The sequence below is a fragment of the Pongo pygmaeus genome, chromosome 2 (assembly GCF_028885625.2).
Source record: "Pongo pygmaeus isolate AG05252 chromosome 2, NHGRI_mPonPyg2-v2.0_pri, whole genome shotgun sequence".
Lineage (NCBI taxonomy): Eukaryota > Metazoa > Chordata > Mammalia > Primates > Hominidae > Pongo > Pongo pygmaeus.
In genome coordinates, this window is record NC_085930.1 from 152264373 (window position 1) to 152284743 (window position 20371).

The following is a 20371-nucleotide window of genomic DNA, read 5'->3' on the forward strand; positions in this document are numbered from 1 at the left end:
ATTCTTTTTGTTTGTTTATCAGTATGCACCTGGCATAAGATGGTCCCAAGTATCCTAGCCTAGAGGCTGTGCTGTCTTTGAGACTCTTTTCCCTTCTGATCTGTCACAAAGTTATACAATTTCTTTTGTTGAAATACCTCATGGACTATTCCTTCCTTTGTGCCATTTAGATTTCTTTGTTTGCAAGTAATAAAAACAGACTCTGGCTAGCATAATCAGAAAGGAATTTATTGGAAGTAAGTGTGATAGCTCTTAGAAAGGAGGCATCATGGCTGCTCCGGGGATCTGGTGGCAGGAATAAATAAATAGAGGTTCTCAATAGGGCTCTGCTATTGAGCAGGTGCCAGCAGTTATACATCCTCCTCTCTCCCTCCTAAAGTTTTACATACCAGGGGTAGAGTGTCTAGTTGACCTAACTTCAGATGTCCTAATTCTCTTTGTCAGGGGAGGGTGGGACATGTTGATTAGAAGATGTTATCCATTGGAGTCGGGGGTAGTTTCCTAAGAAACATCAGAATGCTATTACCAGTGGAAGTGAGAATGTGTGTGGGGCAGCCAGAACCAACACATGTCCACCACATTCCTCTAGACAGAGCTCTTCCTTTCATGCCTATATGTCTTAATTTTTTAACTTAATAATTGGGAAAATAAGGTTACAGATTAATGCAATTTATGAGATATCATTTACTCGATGTATGGTTCTGCTGTGAAATATTTGGACCAGTGGCTGTGTAAAATCTGTAGGAATATTATTGGGCACAGAACACTCGCTACCTTATAAAGTGATCTGTTATTCAAGTTTTGGAACTTTTTTCTTCTGTGAGTGAAAATTATTCATTCCACTGCTCAAACGATATTTATTTTGTGCCTACAATGCTTCAGACATTCTTTTGGTGCTGACAAAGCCCTCCTGAACTTGACAGTCTAACTTCTGCCCATTAATCCTAATTCTACATCAGCTCTAATTTTGTACTTTAGAGCTACAGAGAATAAATCAAATAGTGCAGTGCAATCTAGATGCACATATACAAACAATAACCAGTTAGAAACTATAAAGAAAGAAGTTCCCACTTACTGTAGCACCCCAAAATATAAAGTAGCTGCTAAAAAGATACTTAACAAGAAATTTGTAGGTCTAATGTGAAGACAACTGTAAAAATTTACTGAGAGCCATAAAATAAGACTCAAATAAATGGAGAGTCATAACATATTCCTGGGTGGGAAGACTTGATGTTATAAAAATGCCATTTTTCTTCAAATTAATCTAAAAATTTAATGTACCCCAATTATAATTCCAAAATTATTTTCTGTTTGGAACCTGTCATTTTCAAGTCCATCAGGAATAATAAATACACGGGTATAGCAAAGGAACTTTTGAATATGGGGAAGAGGAGTGAAAGATTGACCTACTAGATATTAAAATAAACCATGAAGCTGAAATAATTGACACAGTGAATATCAAACATTCGGTGGAACAATGGAAAGCCCAGAACATACAGATACACATACACATACATGTATGTGCACATACATAGACACTTTAAATAGGCAAAAGTTGATGGGTGTTAGGACAAGTGACTTATCATCTGGGAAGAAAATCAAATCGCTACTATACCCCACACCTCATATCAAAACAAATTCCAGTTGGTTTCTGACGCAAAAACAAAATCAAACAACTTTTAAAAGAAATTATACACTATCATTAAGAAACACTTGGGTTTTCTATATATTTTTTGTTTTTTCTTATTTTTTAGGCTGCTAAGTTTGTGGACATATCATCACTTGGGCTTTCTAAGGAGGCAATACAATTAACCACAAAAAACTTGAAGATGCCTACGCCAACCCCTTTCCCTTACCCAAACGAACAAAAAAGAACATAGTTAAAAGGTACAAGCACAAATTGGAGAATATTTATGGCCTATATGAGAGTCAAAAGGTTAGTTTTCTTTTATTGTTTTTTTTTTTTTGGAGACAGGGTATCTCTTTGTTGCCCAGGCTAGAATGCAGTCGTGTGATAGCTCACTGCAGTCTTGAACTCCTGGGCTCAAGCAATCCTCCTGCCTCAGCCTCCCTGGTAGCTAGGGCCACAGTGTGTGCCACCATGACCAGATAATTTTTTTTTTTTGTAGAGACAGAGTCTCACTATGTTGTCCAGTCTGGTCTGTAACTCTTGGGCCCAAGCAATCCTCCCTGCTTAGCCTCCCAAAGTGCTGGGATTATAGGAATGAGTCATTGGTCCTAGCCAATTTTCTCCATAGATAAAGAGTAACTAAACTACAATGTGACAAAGATAAGCATCTCAACAGGAAAGCAGTAACAACAACAAAAAAGTAACAAAGGGCATAAACTGGTAGCTCACCAAAGAAGAAATACAAACAGCCAATGACATGTAATTAAAAGAGCTTTTCCTTCATAAAAGTATAATAAATGTAAACCAGAAGAAAATGGAACTTGATTATCAAATGAGCAGTGATTAATAAGATTTGGGGTGGTGAAGACGTGAGTGAATGAGCTTGCTTTCAGATTGCTGGTGGGAGTGCAAGGGGATACAAATTTTCTAAAAGACAATTTGGACAAATTTCTCCAAAAATTTAAATTTTAGTCTTTTTATTAAACCAGACATTTTATTTTCAGGCAGTTATATAAATAAAAATTTATATCTCTAGCTATACAGATTATCATTGCAGTAATAATAAGAATATTAAAACCTGTAAATAATCAAAAGGTTGTTACAATAAATTATGGCAAGTTCATATGATGGAGTATTTAATGTTTTGAAAAACATTCACTATAAATTTTTTAATGCTCCATTCATGGCATTTTTGTCATTATAAATTGTTGAATGAAAAAAGCAAGTTACTTAAGAAATATATACATATACGCATGCACGAGTATATTTAGGTACACATATTTAAGTGTATATGTGTGTGTATAATTATATATATATAGTTAGCTTGACACAGCCAAATATTAACAATTGTTATTAACATGCAATAAGAATATAAGTGATTCTAAATTTATTTCCTTCTGTAAACCTGCATTTTCTAAATTTTCTACAGTGAGTATGGATTACCTTGGGTGTATGAAAAAAATAAAATATATTTAAAAACAGATGTGCTTTGTTTAAAGTAGCAGAACATTTTTTTCAAATAGAATTGTATGTGAAATTCCAATTTCTGAAACCAATAAAAGGGGTGACGTATGGGTAGGTGGCTGAGAGCCCTGCTCACTAGATGGATGTTCTTGAGGGCCCACTTTGAAAGGTCAGGGCCCGGGAAATTCTGCTGAGAAATCATTCCATGTTAATACCATCTCTAGGAGCTACATTAACGGTTGTTAGTGAACCCACACAAGGCTCCACGATTGCTGGTTACCTCCATAGTTACTCATAAACTATTTAATAGCTCTTTCCATTTTAGTTTACTATATTCATTGTTGTCTATTCATTCAGAAATCTTTTTTTTAAGTTTTCTAGATTTTTAGATTTGTATCATATTAGTTTACCTGTGCATTAGAACTAAAATGATTTTATTATTACATGGAAATAATTAGAGAATTATAATTTGATGCCACACCCTCAGGTTTTATTGAAAGTTGATATGAGAAATGACCATATGAAAAATGAACCTCCATCTTCCCTAAAATTATTATTAAATACACTGTCCATTCTGGTGTTCAAAGGCCCTTATATACAGATGCATGTGATAAATTCCCCTAAAATTTTAGTATGAAAAATAAAGTTTGCCCACTTTAATAAGCATGACTTTTAAAAAAAAATAATGCTGTATTATTCCTAACTCATCATGTTCCCCTTTTGGCTTTGACTGCCAGAAAGCTCAGAGCTATATTTATTGCCAAACCACAGCAATGAACAGCTGCCTAATTTTGCAGAAAAATTCTGTCCCAGAGCATTTGAGTGTTTACCCTCAACTAAATGGTCCTGTGATGTGCATGGCTTATGTTATGAGTTGTTACAAATCCAATTTGGAAATAGGCAAGGATTAAATAATAAACAAACAAACACATAAGTAATTTGGACTAAGCAGTCTTGGTCTTTGGCAATAGAAAATGCTCACACCTAGAATTTGGTTTGTAGCGAATGGCTGTTAGGCACTTTGCCTAAATCTAGTGTACTACTCTGGGGTGAGTCTGCCCCTGGGTACAGCCGTGGACACTTGGATCTTTCTGTTACTGAGGTTCACACCCATATTCACCCATCCCATGATACTGGCTCCTTAGAAGGTGGTCTGTATGGCAGCTCAGTAAGGATATCAGGTTGAAAGGGTGTGAAAGAGCAACGATCAAGCAAACTAGCAATTTGTTCAGTTTCCTATGGATCTTAGCCTTTAAAGTAGTTGATAGAAGAAGATCTTGCTGAAATGGACAAGGAAATAGACAATTTTTACACAAATTGACAATTCTTAGGCAATGGTGTGTGTGTGTGTGTGTGTGTGTTTATTATAACATCCAACAGTAGATTAAAAAATATTAGGTGAGTTAAGATACTTCCTTACCTTTCTAGAAGGTCAAATATCTTTTCTTATTATTAATATTACTTAGATCATTTTATAAGTTAAAGTTGAATAGAATACAGAATGTGGAAGAAAGGGAACTAATGTTTTTTGAATGACTGTGATGTAAATGATTTGCCTACATTATTTCACTGAAGGGACATGGCTATTTTTTTTTTTCTGAAATGCATAAGCTTTCCAGCTACCTCCTTAATAAAGTGGCAATGCACTAAAATAACAGGCTTTGTATTGAAATAATTTAGATACAAAGACCTGGTAGGGTGGAATCCAGTAATGTAGTCTTGATTACAGTGTCATAAGAACTGGTGGGTGGCTTTCTGTATTGGCGGCAGACACCCTTGAAGCCAACGGGAATAGCTTGGACTGTGTGGCTCTGCAGTAAGTTGGGCCAGCTGATTAAAGCAATAGGTTATCGTTACTAAAAAGATTTGCCGTGGCATTCACAGGAGAGCCAAGACCAGCCAAGGAGCAACTGAAGCAGGCAGTTGCCTGGGGCTCCAACTACTTCCTTCCTACCTACCCTTAGAGGTCTGCTTGATATTTCACAGATGGAGTTTCATTTGAGGTAGAAATGCGTGGTCCCCCAGAACCCAGGCTCTAAAATTGAATTTCCTGATTTTAAATCCCAGCTCCATCACTTACTGTTGGCTGAGTAAACTGGGCATAGTCTTTTACTTTTGAATCTTTCTATAGATTAATGAAATCATCTATGAAAGACAGCTGGCCAGCACCTGGCTCATGGTACACCCTCAATATATGTCAACTTTTATTATTATTTATTATTTAGACTTAAAGTATCACCTATTAAAATGCAAACACCGAGGGAGGTATACCTTGCTACCAGTTAGGAAGGATTCTCACCATTCGAATGTCCGTTAAGATGTAATGAGCAGAAAGGGATCCAGGATTGAAACCTGGGAGAAGCAGGGAACGTGGTTTGAGGAGAGAAACAGCATTAACATTTTGCTGGAAGCCATGGAGATTCTTCTGCATGGAAAAGCACCCAATTGTTGCAGTAACCCAACCACAAATCCTCACGATTGCATAAAGGCAACCTAATTGCTCAATCCAGATCCTAGGATCTGCAGCCCTTGAGTCTAACGAACTGACCCCTCTCTATCAACTGTTCCACCTTAGAGGACTCTCTCTATAGACTTTCTGTGGTAAGAGACATTAAACTGTACAGCCACCACATTTGCTATTTGTTTTCCTACCTGCCGTGGAACATATGTGAAGATCTCAAACACCGATGTGTATGGAGATGTGCCTACCCTAGAGAGCCTGCTTACATTGAAACCTGCTGTTAAGAGCCACTGAAAGCCACCACCCTTCTCTGCAAAGCAGTTGTGGGTATCCTTTCACACTCTGAATGAAGACTTCCATTTGAAAAGTCATCCATCACACTATAAATCAGTCTCTTCAACACGCCTCCTGTCCAGCCAGGAGAAAAGAGGAAAGCATTTAGGAGATGTTCCATTAAGCTGTTTGGTACAAAATGGATGAATTACTATTATTTTTTCTCTCCAGCGTACCCAAGAGAGGCTGATTCTGACCCAAACCATTCACATGCACTGTTTAAGAGAGACTTCGTTTCACCTCCTGCTAGGTCAGGGAGGGGCACACACCAGAGCCACACACATATTCACATATCAAGTTGGCTGTGCAGCATGAAGCACTGACCTGTTAGGCCGGCAGCCTCAGCAGACAGGAAGGCACTCCAAGAAAGCAGGAAAAACAGGCCGGTTTCCAGCATCGGGAACTCGCACAGCTTGGTAAATTTGGTCAAGTGAGGAAGACAAGTTAAGGGAAACAACAACAGCTTTTACAGCTACATCTCCTTCTTGGCTGAGAATAAAAACTGATCTGGTGATGATAGTTCTAGAGCAAAGTAAAAGAACTGATGTTCAGACCTGACTGGAAGGTCATCATTCTCACTGGGACCTACTTTGAAGGCCAGCATGAGTTCCATGCTTCACCGGGGGCTGAACATGCCTGTAAAAATTCAAACCTGTGTTCAGATTAAAAAGGTGTCTTCCTAAGACTATAAATTCAGCCCACTGTGGGCTTAGCCTCATCCCTTGGGATGCACCCCTCAGGAGAGGTGTAGCAGGCATGGAAAAACAAAGCCAAGGAGAGTGTGGGGGGATGAGATGCTGCAAGTATGTCAGTACCAAGGAGTGTTGCTCCCTGGGGAGTGCAGTCTGTGGGCAGACCACCTGGTAGAGTCTTCTCTCCTGGGGATGGAAGTAGGATCAGAAGAAGAAGTTACATTCAGTGACAGGGAAGCTGTCCATGCCCTCTTGGTATAAGTAGGATAAGGAGAAGGTATGTTATTTATAGGTTCCATTATTAATGAACCATTATTAATGGTTCATTTTGACAAGGATGACACTTGGTCAATGGTCTATAAATTGCAAATAGAACAAAGGGATAGTAGTGATTCAAGCTGGGCAGAAAATGGATCATGGAGAGATGATTAGGAGTACGTGATCGATGGGAAAGTGTTACATTGCAATTGTGTCAATATTAGGCACAAAATGCCCTGACAAATAAGGAGATGTGATCGTGTTGCATTTTTATACGGCTAGAACAAAATCTAAAGAAAATTTCACATTAAGAGATGTTTAGCAGGGGAGCAGGGAGCAAAAGTGTGACCTCTGGAACAGAACATTTTATTCTGATTCTTGACTCTGCCAGTGACTGGCTGTGTGATTTCTCAGCAGTATATTAACCTCTGTGAGCCTCATTTCTATTCTACGTGAATTGACAGTGAGAATAATACCTGATCCTACATGAGGTAAGTAAAAAGTGCTGAAGTATGTTAAACATGTTTTGTAAAGTTTTAGAAAGCACAGAGGCAGAATAATATCATGGTTGGGAGTGTAGCATTTGGAAGCCAACTCTACCTGGATTAAAATTCACAGTATTCACTTGGACACATCTCTTGACCACTGTGTGCCTCAGTTTTCCTATCTGAAAATGAGAATAATAATGCAACCTACCTCAGAGGTCTATAAACTAGTTAATATATGTTAAGTACTCAGAACAGTGCCTGGCATGTAACAACTGATATGCAACTTGTCTACTGTGGTCTAAAGTAATTTTTTTTTTTTTTGGTAAAACATCTTTTTGGGAAATAGAATCAGTAAGGACCTGGAAGAAATTCTTTATCTGCTGTAAAGAATGGGCTGCCCTGAGATCCTTTTACAATATTCCCTTTTGTTACTTAGAGGGAAGTCTTTGTTTCTAGTGAGGTTTGTTCTTCTGAATTCCCTCTTCTAGTTTGTTTTAAAGAGAATGTTCAGGGCAGGTGAGTAACAAAATAGCAATCAGCTATCTACATTCTTTTCTTCCAATCTCCTCCAGAAACTAGTTCAGCTCTGGGCCTGCAGAGCTCAGGGGCCTACAACCCGAGGAGACGGCCTCAGAATGAAATAGGTAGGCAGTTACGAAGGTGAGGAGGACAACAGTAAGCATTTTATCTCCTTCACAGCCTGTGTTTGTAGAGCCTGTTAAAGACCACCAAATACTGCACGATTGATGTCACCACTGTTATTGAGCCCCCGTTTCTTCTGTCTCTACACCCTTTCTTTCAGATCTGGTGCAATCTTATGCCAGACTTCCAATCTCCAGGAATTTTTTTCTTCTCTTATCAACCTGTTCACATATGTTACACCTTCCCCTCACATCAGGTAGAGAAGAATTCTGATTTTAGTTTCTCCACTCAGTGTAGCCTCCAGAGCCCAAAAGCCTGGGTTTGAATCCTGGCCCTGAAATGTCCTAGTTGTTTGGCCTTAGCCAAGTTGTTTAACTTTAATTGTCTGAGTTTCCTTAGCTGTAAAATTGGGATAGTAACAGTATCTACCTTCCAGGGTTCTTGTAAAACTTATCTGATAATCCATGTAAAACACTTAGGGCAATGGCTAGCACACAGTAACGTTTTCAATGAATGTTAGATGATATGATTATTACCATGCTCACTATTACTGATATGTGATCCAGAGTGAGCTACGTATCCTCCTTGAGCCTCAGTTTCCTCGGATGTAAGGTGAGGAGGATAATAACTTGTTTTACAGGGTTGATTCAAATGAGGAGATGCATAGAAAGGCTCTGGCACATGCTAGACATTCACAAAATGTTCCTATCCTTGTTGCTGTTACTCTACTCTAAACAACACCTGGCCTCCACGCAGTTCCAACTAAGAATTAAGAGGCAATAGGGAGCCGTGATGAGAGCACGTTCGGCCTCTTGATTCTCACTCTCTGGGTTTACTTGCTGGCTGCATGACCTTGGGCAACAGCTTACCCTTTCTAAGCTTCACATCCAATAAAAAATAGCATCTGGTGATAGGATCATTGTGAAGGTTAGATGAGACACTCACGGAAAACGTGTCGTAGGCGGCCTGTCATAGCGTAAGTACTGGGTAGGTAATTTTTTTTGTTGGAAACCAGCACTACCTCTTCTGACTGACTTTATTTCTGTCAATGGAGATGCCATTTTACAAGGTTCTCAGGATGAAACTTTGGAGTAGCCTTTGACTGTCTCCTTTTCTTTATTTCCAATAGCCAGCCAATCACTAAGTCTTAGAGATTTTTCCTTCTAAATATCAGTCCCCTTCCTGATGCTTCCCCCGCAGTTCATCATCACAGTTTTCCTTGATTCTAGTCTCCTTCCTCTGATTCATCCTTTGTGCCAGTTCCTCATCTACATTTTAAAAACAGGACTGTCAGTGCGTCACTCTCCTGAGCAGAAACCTTTGGCAGCTAATTGTGGACTAAAGAAAGAGGCTCAGACTCTTTGAAATACCACTTCAAGATACTCCACAAGCTGACTCCATCCCTCCTGAGTCCCCTCATCCTCCATTTCTCACTAGCTGGAGCCCTCTGGTCCTCCCAGGCATGTCTTCCAGATGCCACGTTGGTCCCACTGCCATACCTTAGTGAATGCTAGTCTTTGCCTCCTGAATCACCGACTGCTCAGCCTTTGCCCCTATTCCATCTTCCAGGCTGTGCCCAAAACCCACTCTGCTTATAAATACTGCTTTTCAAATTATTTTCTAGAATATAAGGTTGGCCAAGGGTATTATACTATTCCAGACACAATGGCCTCGTCCCAGTTTGAGTGTTTACAGTGTGATAACTTCGATGTGGCTCTGGCACTCACTTTCTATCCCAGTCTTAATGCAGAGCTCACCTTTCTAAGCCCGTCACTCACTGAGGGCCGGGTCCCTGTTTTACACATCTCCTGACTCTTCTTAGATACCCCCAGTAGAATCAAGCTTTTTAGCAGCTGTTCAGTGAATGTCTGGGCGAGACCCCATAGAAAAAGGCCCCCAATATTTTGCCTTCTCTTTGCCTGGGGCCTTCACCCCTCTGTCACACTTCTTCCTTCTCCTTCCCCTGAGGTCTTTGGCCCAGATCTTCTGTTCTACCACTCTTCTCTTCTACCTCTCTGTGGCTCCACCTAACCCTTATACTGGACATTGGCCTTCTGGCCTTCCTCCTCTACTCCGACTTACTTTTGCCCTATCTGAATGTTCTAAGTGAGCAGCCCACCAGACCAGCTTCTTTCTTTGGCTCAGATTCTCTAGAAACTCCACCTATCATCCCAACTTCCTAACAACAACAAAAAGGAATCAAATGACATGATTGCTCAGGTATGGCACACATATCATTTCAGCATTGCTTGCAGGTTCTATATAGTAGCTGTGGATGCTTATTTAGACCCACAGTGACCTCTGGCTTGAGCTACCCTATAAGCTAGTGATTGAATAAGCCTGAAAAAGAGGCAGATCATACCCAATTTATCACCCTTAATCAATTGTCTTATTCTTGACCCTTCATCTTCAGTTCTTCCTCTTGACCCTAGTAAGGCCAATCCTGATGACCCCTGTTCACTAGTTTTCCTAGGTGGTATTTATTTAAGGCTGTTGATGTCCTAGGATCAGATAGTGTCAATAGCATTAGAACCGACCTTGGGCAAGAAGAGAGCTTGGGCCCCTCTGCCACTGGTACCAACCTATGCCTCCAGGGATGACTCAGAACCAAGATGGCACCAGTGGTGCCGTATGTAACTTGGACCAGACTATCTAGCCTTTTATGGGCCTGGAGGTTGTCCATCATCAGAAGTATTCCATGGATATTGACTGTTCTTGACAGTCCCAGCTTTCCACATACAGACAAAGGATATCAGTGCTGTGATGATGGCATACGCAGACCCCATTGCAAATGAGCCAGCGAAGATTCCCAGGAAATTCCCCACAGACTGGAAGAATGCTGCGGCATCAAATGCATTTGGATTCTCCTTGGGACTGTAAATGGATATAGAACTGAAAAGAGAAGAGGGTGGAGGTTAGTTAGTGACTTTCATCTCATAGCCCAGATAGGATTTTGCACCCACTTTGGGGAGAGGTATCTTTTCCTGTAATGTTGGGTGCTGGTTGGAAGAGTTAGGGGAAAACAGATACAGAAGGGGAGAGTTGGAGAATGCAGAAATCTTTCCGCTTCTTATAGCCCCATCCCATGGGATCCATATATTGCTGCCAGTCAGTAAACATTTTTATGTTGGAAGGGTCATAAAGAACATTGTTTCTGAGCAAACTAGGCATTAAAACATGGTAGGTGTATAAGGAATCTGCTGAGAAGATAGATAACTGTGAATTATTTAGTGGCCATATGTCTTCAGTGCTGTTATATATTCACAAATGTTCCTGATAAAAAGTGCACTTTTATGGCCTGTGCACAAACGGGTGATACAAATCACCGTGTGCACAAAATATTCTGCCGTGATCTTGTCATAAACCACAAAGCATTCCTCCTCTCCAGTGTAACCCTTCAGAAACAGAGCATTGATGGTGTTTAGAACATCACAGTATTAACCCCCAGGGAGAGACAAAACCCTCATTTTCCCACCAAAACAAATGGCAACAGCTGCCCGAGGTCATCTTTTATACCCCAATTCTGGCGGCTGCCAACAGATTTATTTCCATAGAGAAAAATCAATCCACCAATAGGCAGTCTGTTCATTTAAATATTATTGAAGATGTCATATATGCTATTTTTTTTAAAACCAGGGCCTCAGATCCCAGAGTGTGAATATGAAGGATAAGGCCTGTCCTATTTTAGGAAATATGAACTCCGTATTGAGCATTAAAATGAACACATGTGCTAGATCCACTAGCTTTAGGGAGACTAATGAAATGACATTTCAGATTTTTTTTTGCAGTTTTTATTTTAATACAGGATTTTAAAAACTAATCAGGAAAAATCAAGAGTTTAGCAGTGGGTTTTGGAAGAAACTCCAAAAGTAGCAGTGTGGAGAGCAAAAGTACACTAGACACATTGACTGAGATTAGATTGGATTTTACAGAGATGTAACTGAATCTTTTATGTTGCCGATGATTAGAGCATGTTAGCTCTCTGACCTGACTTTTGGTATCCAGAGATGACTTAAGAGAGAGCAAGGGGAACCAACTCCAATTCTTCTACAGGAAGATGTGTGGCATCAAAGAAGGTAGTTTTAAATGGTCTTAGTTTTTCCCTGGATGTCTTTAAACCCCCAAAGTAGGCCAAACACTTCTGCTTTGATCCTGTAATTGGATAAGGAAGATGAATGTGGATCTTGAATGAAGCCTTGAAATGTATGCGAGAAAAGGACTGCCTTTGAAGTGTTTTTCTTTTTTGTAAAGTGTTGTGCTTTGCAGGAAAAAAGGAAAAGTAAACCCACATCTGGGTCCTTTGTATCTGCAAGTCCTGGGAAAAGTGTAAAACTCCACTGGCTGTTAGGAAACCTGGTGCCCAAGGCTGTGATGCTTGATGTGTTTGAGTTGACATTCTCCAGCATATTTCTTCCTTCCAGTGAAGAAACAATAGTGATGAGAAAGCATTCCATTTGCATTCTGCCCTTCAAACAAAGGTTTTTGCACAGTAGCACAGCTTTAGAAGTAATTCTATTAACCTGCGGTTGCCACTAGTAGATCTGACCCATAGAACAAGCACGGCTTTATCCTTCTCTCCACCTCCATAACTTCCAGAAGTGTTTCCCTGGCCTGGTGCTTCTGGAATTCTGAGCGCTCCCATCACATCATTTGGCCATACCCTGTACCGTTATTTATGTATGTTTTTCTTTAAATCATTTTTATTCAAATTCAGGAGATTTTATTAAAGAATATCTATGAAATCATAAGTTTGATGTGCTAATTATATTTCTTTTTAATATACACAAAAATTGGTAATTTAGAAAAAGAAAGTTCACCTGTATGTCACCTAAAATCATCTGAGTATGCCCACTGATCTGTAGTCTGCACTTTGGGAAATGTTCACTTCCTTCCCACTCAACAGGGTATGATCACTTTGTTCACCAAACTTTGTACCCTTCCTGTGATATTTGACTTAACTGAAGGGAAAGGCTTAATTCTCCTTGACCTATGGAGATTGTCCATTGAATTTGCTGGCCCTAAAGCTCCCCAGACATATGCACTAGGTGCCTGCCATGTGACAAGTGACATATTTAGTAAGTATAGGAAGTGGGAGGCAGGCAGGGAAGAGCATAGAGAAGGGAAGCAGGATTTGATCCAATAAACATCTTATCAAACACCTGATATATGCAAAGCATACCTCGGCAGGGAAGCCTAAGATATAAATGACAAATAGCTCTAGTCCCAGTGTTAAGTGTGATTTTGTGAGAAATACACAACATTTAATGGTACAAAAGAGAAAAGGGGTACTATTTTAGAATAAAGGAGGTGGCATTTGAGCAAGGTAGCACGTCACCAGACAGAGATGGGGAGAGAGTATTCCAGGCAGTGGAAACAGTGTAAAGAAAGGCAAGGAGGCAGGTGAGTTCAGGGCAATTGCAAGACATGGCTGCACCTATGTGGGCATGTGTGGTGGGGTAAAGATGGGTGAGGCAGCATTACTCAGAACCTTAAGTTCCATGGTGAGAATATAATAAAGCCCTCACGTTTACATAATATTTAGTCCTCTTGTGCCTACAGTATAGCTTTATTTGATCCTATAATAGCTCTGTGAAGTAAGCAAGGCATGTTTTGTTCTCTCTCCTTATCCCTTTCTCTCTCCTTCCTTCCTTCCTTCTTTCCTTCCTTCCTTCCTTCCTTTCTTCCTTCCTTCTTTCCTTCCTTCCCTCCCTCCCTTCCTTCTTTCCCTCCTTTTGTCTTTCTTTCCTTTCTCTTTCTTTCTTTGCATAAAAGACATAAACTAAAAATCAGAGAAACTAAGATCACACAGCTACTAAGTTCACAATGTAGATTTCCTGTTTCTCCCTTTAAAAAGGCGTTCATGTTGTGGGGAAACATAAACCCACATCAGGATAGTTGAGTGACAGTGTGATGCTAACTATAAGGACAACAGGAGTTCAGGTCCTAGAACATTCATTTTCATGCCCAGGATGGAACATGGGCAGCACCTTCCTGTACACAAGCATAAGAACAGAGTATGTTGACTAGGGCAATAGCACCCTCTCTCCTGGCCCACTAGCAGGTGAGACTCAGAACTTCTCAGGAAATCCTGCTTTCCTGCCTGGCTTTGCTGAGACTGGATTCGGTCTTGCTTCTCTTTGGATGCCCAGGACACAGCCTGTTGTTTTGCACATGGCAGGGTATAAAAAGGCTGATGGAATGCATGTGCAGGACAACTGGAAAGTAGAAAGGAAGAAAGAAAGAAAAGCATGAAGGAAGGAGGCTTGCAAAAGCTCATTATCTCTTGAAGCAAATCATCACCCACAAGATTTTTTAGCAGACATTGACTATGCACAGTCACATTGTGGGTACTTTTATGGGTATCAATCTAATCTTGAAACTGACACCTGTGCCTCTTAATTTGAGCCCAAGATCTGATACTTATTGACTATATGGCCTTGGGCAAGTTACTGCATATTCAGAATCAGTTACCTCATCTGTAAAATGGAGATAATAATAGTATTTATCCCCTAGAAATGTTGTGAGGATATGAGATACATTTAAAACTCTTAGATATATCTTGTGGATTATAGTCATTCCTTGAGTACTTATATGTACACTCAAAATAAATACTCAGTGAATGTTATTTATCCTCACCGTCATCATCATCATTCTGCTGAGAACTCCCACAAGTCTCACAATAACAACACAGTGGTCAGTTACAACTATGGGCAAATGGGGTGTGACTGCCCTCAGGGCACACCAAGCTCTGAGGTTGCTGGGGCTGAACTAGTCACTTTTGCATAAGAACAACAGGGTGTCCAGGAAGGAAAGTACCAGGCAGGTACCACAGAGAAATGGCCATAGGAGTGGGGCTAAAATGTTCTCAGGTATTTCATGAAGCTCTTGGCTCAGTGGATCAAGGAGGGAAGGAGTGCCCTCAGCTGTGTGGGCAAGGGTCTGCTCCAGGGGCAAGAATAGGCCAGGAGACTCAGCTTGAGTTGCATCTCTTCAAGTTTAGTGGAGGATGTTCTATAAACAAAGTCCTCTGGCTTCTAGTAAGAAATGAGGCAAAAGAAGCAGAAGCCAGGGTGGCTCGCGCCTGTAATCTCAGCATTTTGGGAGGCCAAGGTGGGTGGATTTGGATTGCTTGAGCACAGGAGTGTGAGACCAGCCCAGGCAACATGGCAAAACCCCATCTCTAAAAAAAGTACAAAAATTAGCTGGGTGTGATGGTACGTGCCTGTAGTCCCAGCTACTCAGGAGGCTGGGGTGGGAGGGTTGCTTGAGCAGAGAAGGTTGAGGCTATAGTGAGCTGTGATTGGGCCACTGCACCCTAGCCTGGGTGACAGAGCAAGACCTTGTCTCAAAATAAATAAATAAAAATATATATAAATTAAAATTTAAAAATAAATAAATTGGAAATAAGTCCAGGATATTGATTCATTCTGTTCAACAATAGATTATTCAGCAAAATTAGTTTGATGACAGTGTATTGGACCTATACTCGAAAATAAATGTGTGCAGCCTCTTTTATTCAAAAATTTTGAAATGTATGAAGTATCCTAAATTCTTTGATGAAAGCAACAGGAATAAGGATCATTTTGCTTACTGTATCATTTCACATTCACAGACATTATTCAGACTTCAGTGTTTCTCTACAACTCATCTTTTCTTCTGTATGATGCTCCTGCATGGAATGGGTCTCATAGCTTAGGTAGTGTTAAGAGCATAGAATCTGAATCTGAGTTCTGGATGTAAGTCTCAGCTTACTGCCACTTACTGCCTATGTGACCTGGAGCAAATTACTGAAACCACCTTTATCTCAGTTTCTATAAAATGATGATGACAATAATAGTACCTACCACACTGGGTTGCTATGAGAATTAAATGGATTAATGTTTATAAAGCATTTGAAATGGTGTGTCTCACCCAGTAGGAACTAGATAAGCATTTCTTAAATAAATCACCTCTCTCTCTGAGTGCTTCATTTAGTTCTAGAAGAAGCATTTCAAACAGATGTTCAATCAAAACCTCTATCCAAACAGAACTAAGATTTTACCACCTGTCTCTCACACTCTGACTGTCCCTGACCTACCATCTTTGGGTGGCAGGGATCATCTGATCATATGAATTTGTTTTGTGCAGAATGGTGTGTGGCACATAGTAAAGTGCTCAATAAATGCTAGTAATGAAGAAGAAGAGGGGGGAGAAGAAGTAAGAAAAAGAGGAGGAAGAAGAGATGTTGTGAGTGAAATGCTGCTGACAGTTAACATAAAATAATAGGTATGAAAAATATTATGTAGATGGCACCACAACAACGCCCTCCCCTCTGTGGCTCTGGCTGCCCTTCCACTGTGGCCCTACGGAGTCATCTCCCTCCTGATCATGACACTCTTCCTCAAGGTCTCCCAGTTTCCAACACCATCTTCCCCTGTTATTCTTCACCGGGACTGCTGAGATACTTTGCCGCACAGTTACCCACAGAAACTACCCAGCCACCTCAAGCTCCTGGTGGCCCTGGTACCACAGGACGCTCTCCCTGACTGGTCCTCCCAAATCCCACAGCCCACTCACCCTCCTGGGTGCCCGTGACAATTAGAATAGCCCACTTCTCCAGCCTCAGTCCAGCCTCACTCCCTTTGTTAACATGAAATCAATGTCACTTGAAAGCTTATGAAAAGAACATATGAAGTGAACATATTGTATCTCTTGCAGGATTTCTATTAATTTAGTCATTACAGAAAAAATGAGAAAATGATTACTATAGCCAAAGATATACAAAAGAACCTTCCATTTTCTCTGCCAAATATTTAATCCCTAACAAAAAAATTATAGGCACCAGTTCATTGAAAAGTTCTTGATTAGTTGGGACATACATAAATATGAAATGTTTTTTTTTTTCCAATCACTGCTTCCAGCTGTACTATATCGAATCCCCCTTTGTGCTGGGTAAGTAGTTCCATTAATGATGTCTTGGTCAAATCCCATTATTGAGTTCCTTTCAGTTATTAAAACTTAGTGCAGCCCAACTTAAAACCTAAATCTTCAAAGGTAGATTCCTGTTGTCCCTGCAGAATATTCTAGAGCAGCAGCAGGATGACTGGAAAGGAGGGAAGGCAGCATGCTCCTCCTCCTCACACCTGGTGCCAGTGCCTGCTGGTGATGGAAGCCTGGAGGAGGGCTGGGGAGCCCAACTCTCCTCTTTATGGGTGTAACTGCTTGTCAGCGGTGTGTAGGGTCCCGGCCTGGCCTCAGTTTTTTTGCTGCTTGGTCCCTCTCTTAGAGACCTCTGTTGGCATGATGGAACCTCCATTTTGCTGAGAACCCCTTCACAGCTGCCACAGGATCTTCCAGGTCTATACACTTCCAGCCTATTTCCTTGGGTTGGATCAGTAGCCACTTGGGCAGCTCAGTGCCTGTCACCCCTCAGGAGCTGAAAGGAAATTCCTTGTGGACAAAGGACAGACAGAACTCAAAGTCATCCCTCTGAGCCTCACCTGAGACAAATGCATATCTGATTGTTTCTGCCCTATAGTTTATGTAAAAATGCAGATTTCACTGAGCCAGACTAAATTGTGTATTCAGTGGAAGGCTGATCAAGGACTCAAAAGAATGCAACCTTTTGTCTCTTACCTACCTCTAACTTGGAAGCCCCACTTCCAGCTTTCCCTCTTTACAGGACTGAACCAATGTACATCTTACACATACTATACACTCATGTCTCCCTAAAATGTGTAAAAGCAAGCTATACCCTGACCACTGTGGGCACATGTCATTAGGACTTCCTGAGACTGTGTCACGGTTGTGTCCTTAACCTGGTCAAAGTAGACTTTCTAAATTGACTGAGACCTGTCACAGATATTTTGGCCTAACACCTCCAATCTCCTTAATCTGGGGTTCCCCTGAGTACCTTCCATTGGCCATAGAACACTGGGCTGGGTGGGCTTACCCCACATACTCTCCAGACACATCAAACCCAAGAGCCTTCAGGTTCTGCTCACGCTGACTCCTGCTTTCAGAAATCTCTAGGCCAGAAGAGGCGCTGGTCTCTGTGTTTTGTGTGAGCCCACACTCTGAGGGCCATGTCCAATAACTCCCTTCCCTTGCTCTGCTTTGAGAGGGCTTTGGCTCCACTGCAGGTTCTACACTGGGGGATGAGCTCACAGCCTCTGTCCTTGCAGGTGGTACCAGCCTTTCCAGGTGATTCCAGTAGACTCGCCTTCCCCTTGGCTTAGGGAAGACGAAGAACTTTCATGGGAAGGGATAACAGTATAACAGTTTACACCTCAAACACTGCACTCTCTCCAGGGATAACCCCTTTCCTTCTCCACCCCATCATACACAGATGTGAGGCAAAGGGGATGGGGTGGGGGTGGGGGAAATGAGGCTGCTTCTGATGCCAGTTAAGCCAGTTTAGGGGTGAGCATCCTAACTGCTGGGGAGACTTGCTGCTCTTTTTAGTGTGAAACCATTTAGCAACTTCTGTTTTCAGCCATGGTCCCTAACCCCAATCTGGTAAACAGGAAAAGACCCACAAGATCATCATGTGACATTTATGTGGGAGTGCTTCTAGTTTCTTTTCTCCATATCTACAGCTGCCTTGTCATTCTGCTTTTAAAGACACATTTTAAGGACCAACACAACATAAAGGGGCAACGAAAATGTGTAAAAGCTGCTCTGTTTTGTTGGGCCTGGGTGTCACAGGTAGGAAGCAAGTAGACGAAAAACAACTACAGTGCTATTTTGTGTTTAAAATTCTTTATGCCTTAAAAAAAAGAAGTGGATCCTTATCTATTATTTATCTTTTAATAACTGTACCAACCTGCCCTTTCTCAGATAAGTTGCTTAATTATGAATAAGGAATTGATTTTTATGGGGCCAAGAATTGTGTGTACACATCGGAATTCGTTCTGGCATCTGCCTGCCCATTATTCTGGTTTATGTTCTGCCAAAGGCCAATGAAGCTCTGTCAAGAGAACCTGCTGTAAAACATAATGACTTCAGAAATTGGGGGCATTCCAGGCACCCTGGGAGGTTAGAAGAGCTGCTTCTTAATAATAAGAGGTCCTGGCCAAAGTTCACTGAGCTTGAGTAAGAACCATAGGGTTTTACCTTCCCAAGAGCCAAAGACCCTGCAGAGTCAAGAGCTGTGTTAGAGGGGGAACATCAATTAACTCTTTCTGCTTCTGAGGGACCATTTAATGACTACTCCTTAAGAATCCAAATGTATACCAGAGAGTGATTTTCCAAATCCTTGATGAATATCATCTTGTCATTTTAATGTCAGGCACAAGAGAAAAAGACAAGAGGAATTCCATGGGAAGGATAAGCTAGTGTATCATGGCTTCCCCGGGAATAATGCAATCTCAGGCTGAATTAATTGATTCATTCCATCCACAAATATTTATTGAATATCTACTAAGTACAGACATTGTTCTTAGCACTGAAGGTACTGCAGGGAACAAAACACAGCTCCTGACCTCATGTTCCTTACATTTCAGTGGAGAAGATAACATAATAAATAGCTAAGCAAATACATGTGTAATTCAATGACAAGGATTGAAAAGAAAAATAAAACAGCAAGAGAGGATGGGACAGAGAGGATTGGGATGGTCAGGGAAGGCTTCTCTGACAAAGATTATTAAGTGGAGTCCTGAGTGAAATAAAGGGAGAGCTTTCTAGGCCCTGAAGCAAAGCTTGTTCAGTGGGTCCGAGAAGCTACAAGGTGGTCAGCATGGCTGGAGGGAAATGATGGGGAGGACAGTGGTGGGAGTCAGGCTGGAGCCAGGCCAGGGCCAGGGCCAGGTCTTATAGAGCCCTTCGGGACATTGTTAGGATTTTCTTCTAGGGTAAAAGAGCAGGCACTGGAGGGTTGGAGTAGAGGATAGGGGTGTGATGGAATATTCTGGGTGAAGCCTATGTTAGTCACAGTGGAGGAAGGTGGGTGGGAGACAACATGATCCCATGACACTCTTCAAAGACTGCAGCAGCCAAGCCTGTCCTCATCAGCCTGGATGCCACCACCTAAATGAGACCTGACAAATAACCGCAGACCACAGGAAAAAAAGTAGAGTGGTGAAGAAAAAGATTGAGAGAAGTATGGGAGTTCAAAGTGTAGATTAATTTAGCAGAAACAGCTGCAGTGAGCATTTGAAAGGTGGTTGTGCAGAGGAAGGACTGGACTCATTCTTTGTATTTCCAGAAGACAAGATATAGTCCAAAAGTAATGTGTCATAGGAAGTCAGATTCCCAGCTTTATATTCTATTCCAAAATTTTCTAATTCTTAGATCTGATGGAAAATGGGATGGGTACTATAAAAGGGTAGTGAATTCTCTGTAGTCGGAGATGCTTTAAACATAGAATAAAAGAGTTACTTGCCAGGGTGCTGTGGAGGAAATTCATGCCCTAGAGAGTTATAAT

At 41.1% G+C, this 20371-nt stretch overlaps 1 protein-coding gene across 1 annotated transcript in view; it reads right to left on the reverse strand.

Annotated features, from left to right (window-relative positions):
* SLC9A9 (solute carrier family 9 member A9) overlaps positions 1 to 20371 on the reverse strand; it is a 591760-nt gene that overhangs the window by 316218 nt on the left and 255171 nt on the right. The window contains exons 7-8 of the mRNA XM_054481518.2: positions 10722 to 10860; positions 6213 to 6318 (exon numbers count right to left, since the gene is read on the reverse strand). Coding sequence (XP_054337493.1) covers positions 6213 to 6318; positions 10722 to 10860 — 245 coding nt within the window. The remainder of the gene's footprint in view (positions 1 to 6212; positions 6319 to 10721; positions 10861 to 20371) is intronic.